General features: G+C 36.4%; 1 protein-coding gene across 2 annotated transcripts in view; it reads left to right on the forward strand.

Moving 5' to 3' along the window:
* LOC114050021 (lamin-B receptor-like) overlaps window positions 1-18,690 on the forward strand; it is a 44,207-nt gene extending 25,517 nt beyond the window's left edge. For both annotated transcript variants that reach the window (XM_027871542.1, XM_027871543.1), the window contains 4 exons: window positions 2,036-2,204; window positions 4,016-4,096; window positions 4,192-4,314; window positions 17,008-18,690. In XM_027871542.1, the coding sequence (XP_027727343.1) occupies window positions 2,036-2,204; window positions 4,016-4,096; window positions 4,192-4,314; window positions 17,008-17,168 (534 nt within the window). In that variant the 3' untranslated portion in view covers window positions 17,169-18,690. The remainder of the gene's footprint in view (window positions 1-2,035; window positions 2,205-4,015; window positions 4,097-4,191; window positions 4,315-17,007) is intronic.
* Window positions 18,691-19,000: the final 310 nt, after the last annotated feature.

Below are 19,000 nucleotides of genomic sequence, written 5' to 3' on the forward strand. Positions count from 1 at the left end.
TTATTTTGTTAAAAAAAAAAGTCCCAGACTGCTTTGACGTTGAGACAGCCAATGCAATAGTGAAAACTCATAGGCAATAATGCCCGTTAGTTTTTCTACTATTATTTATAAGACTCTGAAATGGGGATAAAGAAGGAGACAGATTCTGTTTGAAAGGCCCTAGTTTCTCTACCTTTGAGCTGGTGTTGGGGCACTGTTTCCCTTACCCTTCTTAGATCCAAGTAGTTGAAATTCTCCATCGCTACATTAACATACCTTCAAACCACATTTGAGATCTTTCCCTGAGAGCATGCTGGTCTAGGTCTTCCTTAGAACTTCCAGGTATTTTTTTGTATGCTGCCACCACATAATGCTTCCACTTCTCTCTCTGTTGATTCTCATCTAGATGCTTTCCACCATGTTTCTCCTTTTGGTTTCCTAAATTTCTCAAATGAATATATCTTCTTTTTTTGGTTTGTTTCTTGTTTTTTGTTTTTGTTTTTAGGCATTTGGGGTCAAGTGACTTGCCCAGGGTCACAGAGCTAGTTAAGTGTCAAGTGTTTAGTCTGAGGTCAGATTTGAATTCAGGTCCTCCTGACTTCAGGGCCGGTGCTCTATCCACTGCGCCACCTAGCTGCCTGCCCCAATATATCTTCTTGACATATAGTACATTTCCTTTCTCTCCCCTTTACCTGTTCTTTTTTTTTTTTTGAATAAAGTTCATAGGATCATGAGTCAAGAACTGGAATGGACCTTAGCTGTTATCTATTCCATCCCCCACATTTTAGAGATGAATATACCTGAGGCCCAGGAAAGTGATGGATTATGCAAGGTCATTTAGTTTCAGAGTTAGGATTTCCATCCAGGTCCATTGACTCCAGAGACAACGTTCTTTATACTTCTTTAGGTTTGAACTAAATGGAAGGAAGGGAATAGAATAAACATTTATTAAGTGTGCCTGCTATGTGCCAGGCACTGTGCTAAGCACTTTACAAATATGTCATTTGATTCTCACAACAAAGAGGTGGGTGCTGTTATCATCCCTGTTTTATAGTTGAGGAAACCGAGGCAGATAGAAATTAAGTGACTTGCCCAGGGTCACACAGCCAATAAGTGCCTGAGACGGCACTTAAACTTGGGTCTTCCAGACTCCAAGCCCAATACTTTATTCACTGTGTCAGCAGCTGAGGCTGCTGAGGACTCTTCAATTCCATGATTCTGGGTAATGTGTAGGTAGGACTATTAGCTCCTGTACTAAGAGCTAATATACTGTAGGAGCTGTATATTTCCTGTGTTCTTGTTTCTGCTTTTTCTGTTTCCTCCTTAGCTGTTAGGCTGTGAACTGTCATCTCTTTGAGTGAAGAAGCTAGTTGGTGCAATGGAACACTGGCCTGGAGTCAGGAGGATTCTGAGTTCAAATTTGCTGTCAGATAACTCACTACTGTGTGACCCTGGGCAAATCACTCAACAATATTTGCCTTGAGTTCCTCATCTGTAAAATGGGGATGATAATAATAGTAACTACCTCTCAGAATTGTTGTGAGAATAAAATGAGATGATATTTATAATGCACTCAGCACAGTTTCTGGCACATAATAGGTGCTTAACAAATGCTTATTTCCTGATGATCATATCGATACGTGAGAAGACATGTATAAAACAAAGGTCCTGACTTGAATCTCTGGGTGGGGAGGGAGACAGGATTAAAAGATTGTTAAAAATTATTTATAAAAGAGGATTATAGGCTCTGAATAATGATTTGTGGGGCTCTCAGTTTAAGTTCACAGCTTTAGCGTAAGGACTTCGTGACATCTTTTTTGCCTCTTTCTTGATTCTTGCTCATTTCAGGTAATTGAAGTCATATGACAAGTCACTGTAATTTTTAAAATCGAGTTAAATATGACTCCTCAACTGACAGAATTTAATGTTTACTCATAAGTTGATATAATTCACCTGAACACTGTCATCATATTAATTTTATTAGAGCTTAATTGTCAGTCCTTTTCAAGGGTGAATTTTTGTTTCATTATGTCTTTTTTCCCTACTGTATTTTTAGGAGGCTTTGTTGACAACTATGGACATTATACATGATGGATTTGGGTTCATGTTAGCATTTGGAGATTTGGTGTGGGTGCCATTTGTCTATAGCCTACAAGCCTTTTATTTAGTCAGTCATCCTAATGAAGTTTCTTGGCTTTTTGCATCCGTTATTATTGCTTTAAAATGTAAGTCATAATTTTACTTGTTCAGTGTTAATTATTATGTATAGAATTTATTATGCCATATTTGTCTGTTCATTTGTCAATTATTGAAAATTCCCATTAGTTCAAGGCAGAAATGACACTTGCCTTCAGGGAAGGTAGGTATTTCATATTTGGACCATTAGCAGCTTTTCCGCAAGTGCTTTTGAGAAGTATATTAATAACAGTTCAGCATTCAGTAGCAAGTACTTTTTTTTTTTAAAACACCTGCTATATGCAGACTGTAGGAGATTCAAGCTCTCTGCCCTCAGGTTTATAATCTAGTAAGGAAGTTAAGACATGTGCATAAATGCCTTTAATACAAGTGCAGGGTTGTATGTTAAAAATGCTGTAAGTCAAAGGAAGAAGAGATCACTCGGTGTCGAGGGGGAGAGGGACAATCAGAGAAGATTTATAGAAAGTTAGCATTTATATTGGACCTTGAAATATGGAATTCATTAGTTAGGATTGGGGCTAAAGAGATACTCAGTAGAGAGATAGCCTGGCATAGCAGTTAGAGAGCTGAACTTGGAATTAGGAAGACCAGTGTTCATATCTTGGTTCCAAAGCTTTCAAAGCACTTTACAAATGCATTATTTGAGCCTTACAATCCCGAAGGCAGGGATTAACAATTTGTTCCTGTTAGTCTTTATTTTACAGATGAGGAAACACTCAGGATAAATTATTTGCCCATGATCACATAGTTAATAAGTGCTGAAGGTATAATATGAACCCCCGTCTTAACTGATTCTAAGTCCAAAGTTCCAACCCTATACATTTGCCACACCTCTAATCTTCAGTTTCCTCACCTAAAAATGGGGTTAATAAATAATACCTACCTTGTGAGACTCTAATGAGATAATATATAGAAGTTCTTTGCAAACCTAAAAGTACTATTTAAAAGTACCAGTTGCTAATAATTATAATATTGTCATCTTTTCAGGCAAAGGGCACAGTGTGAGTAAGATGGTTGTAAAGTATATGTGCATTTAGGGACTATAGGGAAATGTCCAGCCCTAGATTATCTACAGGTTGATTATTCAGGCAGACTAACAATGATGTTTTACAGTTTACAACACTACATGTGTACACTACATAAATACTAGTTTTTATTATCCCATTATCCTGTTATGTATGAGATGAATTAAAATTAAAATTTGATACTTTGTTTTTATTTACATTCTGTTGCATTGTTTGATGCCTCTTCTCCAATTAGATTGTTTTTATCTTGAGGGTAGGGACAGTATGTTACTATTGTACTCCCTCTTGTTCAGAATAGCAAGCATTTAATAAATGTCATATTGAGTTAGTCTGGCTCATTAGTGGGTTTCACTTACTTTTGTCAACCCTGCATAATTTTACCAAAAATAGGAGAGGGAAATTATTTCTACTGCTTAAAAATATATTGAATATTAGTAATGTAAGAACAGCTAGCTTAAAATGACCTTTTATTATGGATTTATTCAAGCCTGAATGTTGAATCAGCATTAATAAATTCATGACATAATAGCTTTAAAACTAACTGATCCTTAGAAGTGGGGGGAAAAACATATTTTGGTCATACTGAAAACTTGATCAAATGATTGAGGCTATGTATTGGAATTTGGATACCATAATCTTAATTGTAGAATGGAATTTCATTACAGTCCTTGTCCTTCTTTGATCCCAAGGGTTTAAGTATTGACATAACTAAGGGAATATGGCAATAGTAAATTTTTTTGAACTTTGAATTTGAATTTTGAAAGCTATTTGAGTTTGTTAAAAATTTATTAAATGAGAATTTTTTTTAATTTTAGTTTCAGGATATACAGTATTTCGTTGTGCAAACTCTCAGAAAAATGCATTTCGGAAAAATCCCGATGATCCTAATTTGGCACGTAAGTATTGATTATGTAAAAAATTATTTTTATGTACTAAAATTACATGTGCTTATATACTTGATTATATGAAATGTGTATTTCTTTACACACAGATCTGAAAATTATTCATACTTCAAGTGGAAAGAATCTTCTAGTGTCTGGTTGGTGGGGTTTTGTTCGACATCCTAACTACTTGGGTGATCTCATTATGGCTCTGTCTTGGTCTCTACCATGTGGTAAGATCTGATATTTAACTACTTGTAATGAGAGTGTTAAATTTAGTATTTTCCCAGCCTGAATGAAAGATCTATAGATTCTATTCTTAAATGGGCATGTGAATTTGAATCCAGTGTGATTGCATTTCATTTTTGCCTGGAAGGGTTGCAGATATCTCAGACTGTTTCTGCTTTGCTTTTAGGAAGAAAATAGATGTGTTGATATCTAGCACACTTTCGATGAGTGAAATTTCCATAACTGAAGCTTATTTACCTTTAAAGTCCTGGAATATTTTTAGAAATTTCACTGTTTTGGAGGGGTTGAAAAATTTTCTAAAATGTATTAAATAACTTTTCTGGTTGACTTGGTCATCATTAAGAACTAGTTATACTCATTGTAACAGTGATACACTTAGGGACTGTTGAAGTACATGGTTTCTTTTTGCTATTGTGGTCCTTAATTGCTTTCCAACAAGGGCCCCTTCTAATCTTAACTGACTTCTGCCAGGGAAACCAGATAGCCAAGAGTGTCTTAATTTTATCCACAGTATTCAGTAGGCTCTGACTTAAAGGCTTTGTGGTTGGAGGGTGGGGAGACTCCTGAGTTCTAAATGTTGGAGGTATTTTCTGGATATATGGATTTTAATTGTAGTGTGCAATGTGGCTGCTACCAGGTAACAGTTTCTAATCTTCTGCTGTTGGTATTGATTCACTGATCCGGCAAATAAGCTAGCACAAATGTAGCTGTTTTTTGTTGGAGAAAATTGTATATTCTGTTAGGAAAGTGGAAGTTAAGGGAGTGATTTTAAAGCAACTTTTTTTTTTTATTTTAAAATTTATTTACTTTTAACATTTGGTTTAAGAAATTTTTTTGAGTTTCTAATTCTATTTTTCCTTCTCATCCCTTCCCCACTCGTTGTGAAGGCAAGAAATGTGATATCAATTATACATATGTGAAGTCATGCAAAACATTTCCATACTAGTCATGTTGCAAAAAAAAAAAAAAAAGTGAAAAAATTATGCTTCAATCTGCCTTCAGACTTCATCAGTTCTTTCTCTGAAGGTGGATAGCATTTTTCATCATAAGTCCCTTGGAATTGTCTTTGATCATTGGTGTTATTTAGTTGTGTTCATGATCCTATGGACCATAGCAAGCCAATACTTTCCACGTGGTTTTCTTAGCAAAGGTACGGTAGTGGTTTGCCATTTCCTTCTCCTCTCTGTGGATTAAAGCAAACAGAGACTATGTGTCTAAGGTCAAACAGCTAGTATTTGTGTGAGGCCAGATTTGAACTCAGGTCTTCCCCCCCCCCCCCCCCCCCGCTTCAGAGGTAGCTCTCTACTGAGCTTTCTGGCTGCTCCATTTGATCATTGTATAATGTTCTTCTGGTTCTGATCACTTCATTTTGCATCAGTAAGTTTATTTCTTCCTAGGTTTTCCAAAACTATCCTGCTTGTTATTTCTTATAGCACAGTAGTATTCCATCACAGTCATATACCACAGTTTGTTCAGCCATATCCCAAATGATGGACATCCCCTCAATTTTCAATTCTTTGCCACCACAAAAAGAGCTGCTATAAATATTTTTGTACATGTAGATCATTTTCCTTTGATCTCTTTGGGATACAGACCTAGTAATGGTATTGTTGGGTTGAAGGGTATGTACAGTTTTGTAGCCTTTTGGGCATATTTCCCTCCAAATTGCCCTCCATAGTGCTTGGATCAGTTTACAACTTCATCAGTAGTCAAAGCAGCTCTTTCAAAAGTATTTATTAGCTGCGAACATTTTTACTGGCATCTACCTATTCTTATCATTCATATTACGTCCTATAGAGAGCCCCATAATGATTTGGTGTTTTAATTTTCTACTGAGGACGGAATAAGAGGAGATTGACTAAAGATATGGAAGAACAATCTCTTGGTATTAAGGATTGTTAATTAGTAGAATAGGCTATTTAGATGTGGTAGAATCTTTTATTTTGAAGATCCTTATATTAAGATGTGATGTCTGGTTTATTATGTCTCAGTTCAAAACTGTCATACCAGGGGGGACTCAAGTAAATTATTTAGTTTTGTACTTTTCTCCCTTATAAGAGAATATCATGTAAACTATGTTTAATTTCGTACATTAGTGTAGGAAAAGTGCACTGGATTTGAGGTTAGAGGACTTTGGTTCAAATTCCTACTTTGCCCCCTTTGTCTCCTTCTGTCTGAGTTAGACAAAATAGATGATTTTTAGTGTCCCTTCCAGTCCTATGATCCTGTAATTTACTTTTTTCTTTTCCCTAATAAGGATTCCAAAACTTAGGATGAATTTTTTGAAAGAATTTTGGGAGGGGCAAGGGTTTGGAGATTAGATGTAAATAATGTCAGGGTCAAGATGATGGAAGTAGAGGGAGCATTTTTATCTAGCTCACCTAGCACACCTATTCCACAATGACCTAGAAAATGCACCAACTTGAATTCTGATTGGGAAAGCCAAGAAAATTCACATTGAGTCATTTTTCAAGCCTAGGGCAGCTTAGGGAGACAGGTCTGTAAATACTGAGTTTAGTAGGGGTGGGGAACCTGCAGCCTTTAGGCCACAAGTTCCCCAGCCCTGGGTTAGGGGCTGGCCAGGAAGGCACACTTTGCCAAGCAGCAATGACTTAGTTCTAGCTTTTAGTCCAGTGTATAAGCTCCAAACCAAAGGGGAGCCCAGAGTTCAAGTTTCTGTGAACCTGTGTAACCTCCCAGTTGGCTAATCATGACAAAGTCTAGCTGTAGTACATTGAAATTCTCAGCCACATTAAAGTCTCCAGACTCAAACCTGGGTCAGAAACTTGTGGAAATCAGATAAAGAGTAGTGAATAGATCTCTCCCTGGATCATGCTGCTGTAGAAGCAGCAAAAGGATGTCAAAGGACAGAAGTACAGGTCATTTTCTCCCTTTATGCTCACTAACAAAGTCCAAAGTCAAGAAGTAGGCTGGAAGAATGAGCAAATTTAAAAAAAAAAGAATCCCACCATAAAGAGCTGCTATGGTGACAAAGAATGATGTGAAAACATCTACAAGCAAGTCTCAAAGGAAAAAAAAATATTTCAAAAGCCAAATGAGCGCTACAGAAGAAAGATATGAAAAGAGAAAATTAACAACTTGGAAAAAGAGGTATAAAACCTTATTAAAGAAAAGAACTTGGGGTGGAGCCAAGATGGCAGAGTAAAGGCAAGGACTCACATGAGCTCTCCCCCAAACCTCTCCAAGTACCTTTGAAAAATGACTCTAAACAAATTCTACAGCAGCAGAACCCACAAAAAGACAGTGAAACAAATTTCCAGTCCAAGACAACTTGGAAGGTCAGTGGGAAAGGTCTGTCACACCTGGGTGAGAGTGGAGCTCATTCCAGCACAGGCCACATCAGCACAGCCCCGGCCACAGCAAACCAAGAGTAGGCCTTGGGAACCACTGAATCTGCAGTGGCTGTTTCTGGAGCTCTCAATCCATGGTAAGGGGATTGAGCAACTGGTCAGAAGGAGATTATGAAGGTCTTTTTGTTAGCACTGGGGCAGGACTTTATTGATTTGCTCATACTTGGATCTGGGTTGCAGTCCTGGGTAGTAGTCCCAGGGTGAGGAAAGCACTAGCACAGCAGAGTTGTGGTCACAGTGGAGTGGAGACCTTCCTCACGGTTCCAGGACATCAAAGAATGCTTGTGGTTGTTCACAGACCAGAGCATAGGCCAGAAGAGTAGTAAATACCTCTCCTTAGATCATAACACCTTGGAAGAACTGAAAACTTATAGGTACCTAGAAGTAACTCTGAAAACAGCTGCACAAAACCCCTGAAACTTGGGACAGTTTTCCTTCCACCCTGGAAGCAGAGCCCTAAGTTAAAGAACTAAAAGATAAGACTGGAAAAATGAGCAAACAATGGGAAAAAAAAAGCCAAAAACAAACTGACTATAGAAAGTTACTGTGGTGACAAGGAAGATCAAAACACACCCGTAGAAGACAGCATCAAAGCTCCTACATCCAAAGCCTCCAAGACAAATAAAAATTGGTCTCAGGCTATGGAAGCGCTCAAAAAGGATTTTGAAAATCAAGTAAGAGAAGTAGAGGAAAAATTGGGAAGAGAAATGAGAATGCTGGAAGAAAATCATGAAAAACAAGTCAACAGCTTGGTAAAGGGGACACAAAAAAATACTGAAGAAAATAACACCTTAAAAAACAGACTAGGCCAAATGGCAAAAGAGGTCCAAAAAGCCAGTGAGGAGAATGCCTTAAGAAGCAAAATTGGCCAAATGAAAAAGGAAGTCCAAAAGCTCACTGAAGAAAGTTAAGTCCTTAAAAATTAGAATGGAGCAAATGGAAGCTAGTGACTTTATAAGAAATCAAGAAATAATAAAACAAAACCAGAAGAATGAAGAAATAGAAAATGTGAAATCTCATTGGAAAAACAACTGACCTGGGAAAATAGATCCAGGAGAGATAATTTTAAGAATTATTGGACTACCTGAAAGCCATGGTCAGAAAAAGAGCCTAGATATCATCTTTCAAGAAATTATCAAAGAAAACTGCCCTGATATTCTAGAACCAGAGGGTAAAATAGAAATTGAAAGAATCCGCCAGTCACATCCTGAAAGAGATCACAAAATGAAAACTCCCATAGCCAAATTTCAGAGTTCCCAAGTCAAGGAGAAAATATTTCAAGCAACCAGAAAGAAACAATTCAAGTGTTGTGGAAACCCAATCAGGGTAACACAAAATATGGCAGCTTTTATGTCAAGGGACCGCAGGGCTTGGAATATGATATTCCAGAGGTCAAAGGAGCTCAGATTAAAACCAAGAATCACCTATCCAGCAAAACTGAATGTAATCAATGAATGGGGAAAAATTGACATTCACCAATGTAGAGGAATTTAGTGCTAAATAGAAAAATTGACTTTCAAATACAAGACTCAAGAGAAGCATAAAAAGATAAACAAGAAAAAGAAATCATAAAGGATGTATTAAAGTTAAACTGTTTATGTTTCTACATAGGAAGATGATATTTGTAACTCATAAGACCTTTCATTATTAGAGTAGATAGAAAGCACAGGTGTGAGTTGAATATGAAGGGATATCTGAAGAATATAATTAAGGGGTGAGAGTGGAATGTACTGAGAAAAAGAGAGAGGTAGAATGGGGTAAATTATCTCACATAAAAGAGGCAAGCAAAAGCTTTTACAGTGAATGGGAAAGCAGGGAGGTGAGAGGGAGTGAGTGAACCTTACTCTCAGCAGAATTGGCTCAAAGAGGGAATAACACACTCAGCTGGGTATAGAAATCTATCTTACTGTACATGAAAGTAAGGGGAAAAGGGATAAGGGAAAGGGGTGGTGGTGATAAAAGGGAGGGCAGATTGGGGGAGGGGTTAATCAGAAGCAAAACACTTGAGGAGGGACAGGGTGAAAGGAGAGACAGAATAGAATAAATGGGGGGAATAGGATGGAGAGAAATACACTTAGCAATAGTAAATGAAAAAGTTTTTGAAGCAAATTTTTCTGATAAAGGTTTCATTTCTCAAATATATAGAGAACTGAATCAAATTTATAGAACTGAAAGCTGTTTCTCAGCTGATAAATTACGAAAAAAAAAAATTTTTGTTGGATCTCAAAAGAAGAATGGAATGAGTGGGGAAGAGGAATGCACTGGGAACCAGGGATGGAAGGGGACAAATGGGGAAAATTATCTCATATAAATGGGGTGTGTCTATACAGTGGAGGAATAGGCATGTCCATGTGGAGCAGGCAACACTTGAACTACTCTCATCTGAACTGATTAGTGGATGGAAGAATACACATGTTCACAGTTGAGTAGAGAAGTTAATCTTCCCCAGTGGACATAGAGGAGTAAGAGGGGAGGGTAGGTTAAGGAGGGTAGTCAGAAACAAAACAGACTCTTAAAGAAGGATCAGGGATTTCAGATCATGATGCAATAAAAATTATAATTAAGAGCCATGGAAAGATAGACTAAAAATTAATTGGAAACTAAATAATCCTAAAGAATGAGTGGGTCATACAACAAATCATAGAAACAATCAATAACTTCATAGCTCAAGAAGGATTTTAAAAGTCAAATAAGGGAGATAGAAAAACTGAACAATTCATTTAAAAATACAGTTGACAAAATTGGAAAAAAAAAGTACACTGAAGAAGGATCGGCGTAAAGAGAAGGAAAAGTGTAAGATGATAGGATGAAGGGAAATACCCACTTAGCAAGTATAACTGGAATGGGATGAACTCACCCACAAAATAGAACACAATGAATTAGTCACTGGAAGCCAGAAACACATTCGAAACAGAAAGATACACAGAGTTAAAATAAGGGGTATGGTCTCAAAGCAAAAATAGGCCTAATTTAAAGAAATAAACAGGGAAACTACATTTTGTTTAAAAGTATCATAGACAATGAATTAATATCAATATTAAACATACGTACCAAATGGTGTAACATCTGAATTTTTAAAGGAAAAAATTAAATGAGTTATAGGAGGAAACTATAATAGTGGGGGGGCTTCAATTTAACCCTCTCAGACTTGGATAAATCTAATCATAAAATAAACAAGAAATTAAGCTGAATAGAATTTTAGAAAAGTTAGATATGCTGTAGATCTCTGGAGAGTGTTGAATGAGAATAGAATGGAGTATATGTATTTCTCAGCCATGTATGGAATCTTCACAAAAATTAAGCACGGGTTAGGGCACTAAAGCCACACCAAAAATGTAGAAAAGCAGAAATATTAAGTGCATCTTTCTCTGACCATAATGCAATAAAAATTGCATTCAACAAAGAGACTTTGAAGCGTAGAGTAAAAAAAAGTTCATTGAAAATTAACTTAAATTCTAAAGAATGGGTGAGTTAAGGAACAAACCATAGAAACAAGAATTTCATTCAAGATGATGACAGCAGTGAGACAACATACCAAAAAGTATGGGATGCTTTACAACAATAAAAAAGAAAGCAGATCAGCAAATTGCAACTAAAAAACTAGGAAACCAACAAATTAAAAACTCCACAATATAAACACCAAAATAGAATTCTGAAAATTAAAGAGATGAACAAGATTGAAAGAAAAAAAGTTGAAGTAATAAAATTAGGGAGCCAGTATTTTGAGAAAACTAATAAAATAAATAAGCCATAAATTTGACTAAAAGGAAGAAGATGGTGGAGTTTGCGGTCTCTCTCCAATTTTCATCCCTGAACAAACAAAAAATAGCGCCCTAGAACTGATCCTGGAATAGCAGAGCTAGCAGAAAGATGGGGTGGACCAGTCTTTTGATCCAGGAGACTTAGAGGATCAACAAATAAAGTCCATATCACTCAGTTAAAAGAGGAGCGCAGTCCAGGATAGAAAGCATCCCAGCAAGCTGGAGGCAGGCTCCACCTCAACAAACCAGTGGGAGATCCTGAGCCCCAGAGCAATGGAGCAGGCAGATGCCGACACCAGGACCTCCCTACGTGCTTTAGCAGAGCTGGGGGACTGGCAGGCTCCAGGTTGGAGAACTACCATGTGCACTGGCACAGCCCCTGGCCAGGCAGGTGTCCTCCAGCTGCTGAACCTTCCCTGCTTTAGTGCAGCCCCAGGGAAATGCAGAAAAATGCCATCTGGCCTTAGCACACACCAGACACCATTAGTAGGACCCCAGCTCAGCACCGGTAAGCTGCCAGACCCCTACATCCTCCAGCAATAGGCACCTGGGGCCCCAGGGCACAAAGCTAATGACCAGGCCTCTGAACCTGAGCAAAAGAAGCTTGGGACAGTGCAACCTGTGCCCCAGCAGGAGAGCTCAACTTTAAAAGCCATGAAATAGGCAAACAAAATGAGCAAAAAGCAAAAAAGAACACTGACCATAGAGAACTATTATGGTGACAGGGAAGATCAGAATGCAAACTCAGAAGAGGACAGCATTGTCAGTATACCCAAATCCAAAACCTCAAAAGGGAATATGAACTGATCTCAAGCCCAAAAAGATCTCTTGAAAGAGCTCAAGAAGGATTTTAAAAGTCAAATAAGAGAGGTAGATCAAAAATTGGGAAAAGAAATAAGAGGTATGCAGGAGAGAGAGTCAACAACTTTGAAAAGGAAGGAGAAAAATTGAATTGTAGATGGGCCATAAAACCCAGGCAACTCCTTCAGTGTCAAAACCACTGGGCACTATTTTTCTTGAGGGTTAGTCTCACTAGAGAGAACCTTTGCTTTGGGATATAAACATTTTGGACAGTTATGCCATAGTAAAAATCCCCAATTCAGATGCGTGATTCAGCAATTATCCTAGAAGGCCCTTCTAAAGAAGGGGGACCTTGCATGCACTAAGCTTCCATCAGAGACTGCAGGGATGAGATGTCAATATTCCAGCATAGTTCTCGACCCCCCAAGTAGTTATGACTTTCTCATTCAAAAGTCAGCAGGTCTCAAGTGGATGCTTCTGCTTTCTCATGCCCATATATCCATCCTAGCAAAACTGAGTACGCAGTGCCACATCTGCCCAGCAGCAGGCCAAGGGATCCTTTCCAGCCTTTACACATTTTTGTTGTTTTTGGCCTTTCATGAGTCCATTTGGGGTTTTCTTGGCAAAGATGCTGGAGTGGTTTGCCATTTCCTTCTCCCTAACCCATTTTACAGATGAGGAAATTAAGGCAGACAGGTTTAAGTGACTTGCCCAGAGTCATATATCTAGTGAATGTCTGAGGCTGAATTTGAACTCAGGTCTATCTGACTCCAGGCCCAGTGCTCTATCCATTGCACCACCTAGCTGTCCTCTTTACAATTAGTGACAGCTAACTTTCAGTGGCCATAACGGTGGTATGATGTCATAGGTACACAGGTCATTAAGTCAGTGGTTTGGCTGCTAGCAGGCTTGTAGCAATACCTAGCATCTATTCTCCAATCCTTGGAAATAGCTAAGTTAGATTTCATCATAGATGTGCCAGGAGTATGCTGGTAAATATTTAACAACCAGCTTTTTTGTGGGGGAGGGGGGTGATAGGGAGGAAATGTATGCACAACTCATTTTTAGGTTTAATCTGCATTATTAGCATTTTCTCCATCACTTTAAGTCTAGACAGTCAACAAAACAATAAATCAAGCCCTCATTTGTAACATTTGCCAATAAAAAAAATTGAATGTAGAAAACAATTCCTTAAAAAATACAATTGGCCAAATGGAAAAAAAAAATCCACTGAAGGAAATAGAACTGGCCAAAAGGAAAAGGAGGTACAAAAGCTAACTGAAGAAAACAGTTTATTAAAAAGTAGAATTGGGCAAGTGGAAGCTAATGGCTCCAAGACATCAAGAATCAAACAAAATTAAAAGAATGAAAAACTAGAAGAAAATGTAAAATACCTCATTGGAAAAACAACTGACCTGGAAAGATCCAGGAGAGATAATTTAAGAATTATTGGTTTACTTGAAAGCCATGATCAAAAAAAGCTTGGAGAACATCTTTCAAGAAATTATCAAAGAAAACTGTTCTAAGATCTTGGAACCAGAGGGTAAAATAGTCATTGAAAGAATCCACTGATCACCTTCTGAAAGAGATCCCAAAAAGAAAACTCCAAAGAATATCATAGCCAAATTCCAGAATTATCAGATCAAGGAGAAAATACCGCGAGCAGCCAGAAAGAAAGAACTTAAATATCATTTAACCAGAGTCAGGATTACTCAGGACTTACCAGCTTCTACATTAACGGATTGTAGGGCCTGGAAAATGATATTCCATAAGGCAAAGGAGCTTGGATTACAACCAAGAATCAACTGTCTAACAAAGGTAAGTATAATCTTTCAGGAGAAAAGATGGATATTCAGTAATATAGGGGATTTTCAATCATTCCTGGTTAAAAAACAAAAACAAAAAACAAAAAACCCCAGAAAATTTGATCTTCAAATACAAGGCTCAAGAGAAGCATAAAAAGAAATGGTAAGCAGATGAACTTACCTGGAAAGACTTCATGAACTGATACTGCGTGAAGTGAGCAGAACCAGGAGAACACTGTACACAGAAACAGCAACACTGTGCAATGACCAACTTTGTTAGACTTAGCTCTTCTGAGCAATGCAGTGATCTAAGACAGTTTCGAAAGACTCATGATAGATAATACTGTCCACATCCAGAGAAACAACTATGGAGTCTGAGTACAGATTGAAGCATACTATTTTCTCTTTCTTTTGTTGTTTTTTTTGTTTTTTCTTTGTCATGGTTTTTCCCTTTTGTTCTGATTCTTCTTTTCACAACATGACTAATGTGGAAGTATGTTTAATATGGTCATACATGTATAGCCTATATCCGATTGCATGCTGTCTTGGGGGGGGAAATTTAGAACTCAAAATCTTATAAAAGCAAATAATAATTTGAGAAATATTAATTGTTTCCAGGGAGGTTGAGCCAATATAATGAAAAGGGCAATACTACTCAATTAATTTGTTCCCTCTCATCCCAACATCTTGACTCTGCCCTCATTTAATTCTAATCTCCAAACCCTTCCCCCTACCAAAATTCTTTTGGAGTCCTTGTTGGGGCAGGGGAGGGAGGAGAGTAAATTACAGGATTATAGAATTTGATTGGAAGGGACCCTAAAATTAAATCAATGCTATACAAAGGACCCGACCTAGGAAAAGTAATGAAATTCATCTGGAGGAACAAAATAAGATTATAGAGTCATAATTTTCAAAACAGTTTGGTGCTAGGTACATAATGGAGCTGATCAGTGGAATAGATTTTGTGCATGATATACAGAAGCAAATGAGCACAGGAATCTAATGTTTGATAAACTCAAAGATCCCAGCTATTGGGGTAAAAACTCAGTATTTGACGAAAACTGTTGAGAAAACTGGAAAGTAATCTGCCAGAAACTTGGCTGTAAACCAACATCTCACACCATATACTAAGATAAGCTCCAAATGGATACATGATTTAGACATAGAGTGATATTATAAGCAAATTACAGTAGCATGTAAGAAATTACTTATCAAATATTTGGATAGGGAAAGAGTTCATGACCAAACGAGATGAAAAGTTTCACAGAAAGTTAAAATGGACAGTTTTGATTATATGATATTAATTTTTTCTTTTGCACAAAACAATTAATGCAGCTAAAAATGCAGGAAATCGTTGCATCAGGCTTCTTTGATAAAGTTTCATTTCTGAGATATACAGAGAACTGAGCCAGATTACAATAGTCATTCTCCAATCAACAAATGGGCAAAGGATTTGAATACATAGTTTTCAGAGGAAGAAATCCAAGCAATTGATAGCCTTGTGAAAAAGGGTTCTAAATCACTATTAAAGAAATTAAAATTAAAGTAACTCTTAAGTACCACCTCACACCCATGAGATAGGCTTAAATTGACAAAAATAGAAAATAACAAATGCTATAGAGGCTTTGGAAAAACATGTTCTTTAAGGTGCTGTTGGTTTAACTGTGAGCTGGTCCACCTATTATTTTCCAAAGCAATTTGGAACTATGCCCAGAAAGGTATTAAACTATGTATAACCCTTTGACTTATTGGTACCACTACCATTTTCATACCCTAAAGAGATCAAAGAAAGAGGAAAAGGGGATGATAGAGAGGAGGGCAGATTGGGAAAGGGGGTAATCAGAAGCAAATACTTCTGAGGAGGGACTGGGTCAAAAGAAAGAATACAATAAACGGGGTGGGGTGGGATAGGAATAAGGGAAATAGAGTTAGTTTTTCACAGCATGTCTACTATGGAAGTGTTTTGCATAACTGCACAAGTATAGCCTATATTGAGTTGCTTGCCTTTTCAATGAGGGTGGGTAGGGAGGGAGGAAGAGAGAAAATTTGGAACCCAAAGTTTAAAAAAAACACATGTTTAAAAAAAAGTTTTCACATGCAACTGGGAAATAAGAAATACGGGAAATGGGGTACAGAAATCTATCCTACCCTACAGGAAAATAGAAGGGGAAGGGGGGAGAGATAGCAGGGAAAGCAGACTAGGGGAAGGAGTATTCAGAATGCATGCCATCTTGGGGTGGGGAGAGGGGAGAGATGGGGTGAAAATTTGGAACTCAAAATCTTGTGGAAGTAAATGTTGAAAACTAAAAATAAAAAAAAATTAAAATTAAAAAAAAAAGAAAGAAAGAGGAAAAGGACTTGCATAATCAAAAATATTTATAACTGCTCTTTTTGTGGCGACAAAGAATTGGAAACTGAGGGGATACCCAACATTTGAGGAGTGGCTGAACAAGTTATGTTATATAAATGTGACGGAATACCATTGTGCTGTAAGAAATGAAGCAGATAATTTTAGAAAAACTTAGGAAGATCTATATGAACTGATACAAAGTGAAGTCAGAACTATTAACACAGTAACATCAATAGTGTAAGGAAAATCATTTTTGAAAGATTTGAGAACTCTGATTGGACAGTGACCAACCATGATTCCAAAGGACTTATGATAAAATATGCTATCAGATGGAAAATTAATAGACTCATTATGGAATGATACTTTTTTTCCCTTCTTTTTGGATATGGCTAATGTGGGAATTTGTTTTGCATGACTGTACGTATTTGTCATGGGCTTTGTTTTTCCTTCCATCTCAGTGAGTGGGGGAAAGGAGATTTCGGAATTGAAAATAAAACAAAATTTAATTAAAAAAACAATTAGGTAAAGACTAATTAGGAAGAATGTCTTTATCTCTTTAATGGTATTTATACCATCTGTTTCTTCACAGGTTTTAATCATATCTTACCATATATCTACGTGATTTATTTCACCATCTTGCTTATCCACCGAGAAGCTCGTGATGAACACCAGTGTAAGAAGAAATATGGTTTGGCATGGGAAAAGTACTGTCAACGTGTGCCATATCGTATATTTCCATACATTTACTAATAAGCTCTTTTGTTTCAGACTTTTAAATGCTTCTGCAGTTCTAGCTTCCTTGCAAACAAAACATACCTCTTATCTTCCCATTGGGTCTGTAGGTATTTTGTTTTTTGTTTGTTTTGTTTTCTAAAGAAATGCATAGTAGAACAAATAGTGAGTCATAAATATGTAAGAAATAAGTTTGTCAAGTCAAGTTAGGTTTGTTCACCATTTAGTCACTGAAATTAGCCAGAATTTTCACATAATTTGTTTTAATAAACTTAAGGGCAAAAAAAATCAGAGTACAGATATTTGAATTAGCTTTTTAATGGAAATTTTCCTATTCCTAAGATATGAAAAGAGGACAGTCTTGTGGCAAATACACCAAACAGAAATGAAATATTTGATTTCTGGACTAGGTTCCTAGCTTTTCAGATTTGCATTTCTGGTTTGAACAGTTGATTTCATTATTCAAAAATAGAAATGATTGTGTTTGACTCAGTTTCAGAGTATGTTTAACAGCTAGTTACATTTTTGTTTCATCAGTTAGGATAGGATTTTTATTAATTACAGTTTAAGTGTATTATTTACTAGTTCCTTGAGTTAAAATTAAAATCTCTTCTGTGTTCAGTGCTGGATACCAAGATATGAGGAAGTAGTGATTTAGTAATAGGCCCTGCAGAAAAGAAAAAAAAAGTAAAAAAAAAGTAATACCTTGCTTACTTACAATTCTAAAATTACTTAAAAATGTAAATACATAGCTTTCTTTATGTATAATATGGTGACTTCATATTTTTTTCTGTACAGTATTTTGAATGTGAGGTGCAGTTGCTTATTTAGGACCAGGAATATCTTTTAACAAAAAAAATTTTCAGTATTTTTTAATTATACTTTTATGAAAGTTTTATAAAGTAATGTATTGATATGAAATTAAAGTTTTTTAAACAATCTGAGTTCACTTAAATATCGCATTGGAAAATGCTATGAAAATATAGGGATTGTAATTTTAATCCAAAGTTTGTGAATTTGGCTTTGCTACCTCAATTATAGGTTCTCAGTTGCCTTTTATACTATTACAAATAAGTAAAAATAGCTTGGACATATATATTTATATATTTTTGGAATAACATCACTATTTAAACATTTTTTACGTGAACCTGTGGTTGAAAACTTGCCATTTTGGAGTAATATTTTTGTATATTTTTGACTTTTGTAATTAAACACTGTATTTGCTACTGTTAATTTTTGCAGTTTATACTGTATTTTGTGTATCCAATAGCTACAAATTCTACTTCATTGCTGTGATTTTGTTTTTAAAATTGTTATTTTTCACCTTTGGGAACCTCATCTGCAGATGAGTTGAACACGTTCAAAATGTATTTCTTCTTTGATTTTATTAGATGTGTGTTTTTATGAAGCATAAAATCTGCCTTAAAATTTACTTAAATTTATAGGGGTCCATTATTAGCTGTCAATGGTGAAATGGTAGCAAAGTCATAAAATGTGAAAGGATTTCTATTAAAATGAGATTTTTGTGTTAAAAGTTAAATAGTTCCCAGTGTCTTAAATATATGGCAATGTAACAAAAATCTAGTGTGTTTGTTGAGGTTTTAAATTTTACATTTTGTATATGAGCCATTTGGGTTTGTAGTGTCTTGTACACTGCGATTTGAAGTATATGTAGCATAGGTTATTTTAATATGATCATGATTTTTTTTCCTCTAGCATATTCCAATCTGCAGCTTTTGATTATTTCTTTTTGGAAAAATTGTCAGATGTCACTTCAAAATATTTGTATGGTCACTGATGTATGCAAGTAGTTTCTTTTTATTACAAACACTTTCCTTTCAGTATTAAAA

This window comes from Vombatus ursinus, unplaced genomic scaffold (genome assembly GCF_900497805.2).
Source record: "Vombatus ursinus unplaced genomic scaffold, bare-nosed wombat genome assembly UNPS02014798.1, whole genome shotgun sequence".
NCBI classification, from domain to species: Eukaryota; Metazoa; Chordata; class Mammalia; order Diprotodontia; family Vombatidae; genus Vombatus; species Vombatus ursinus.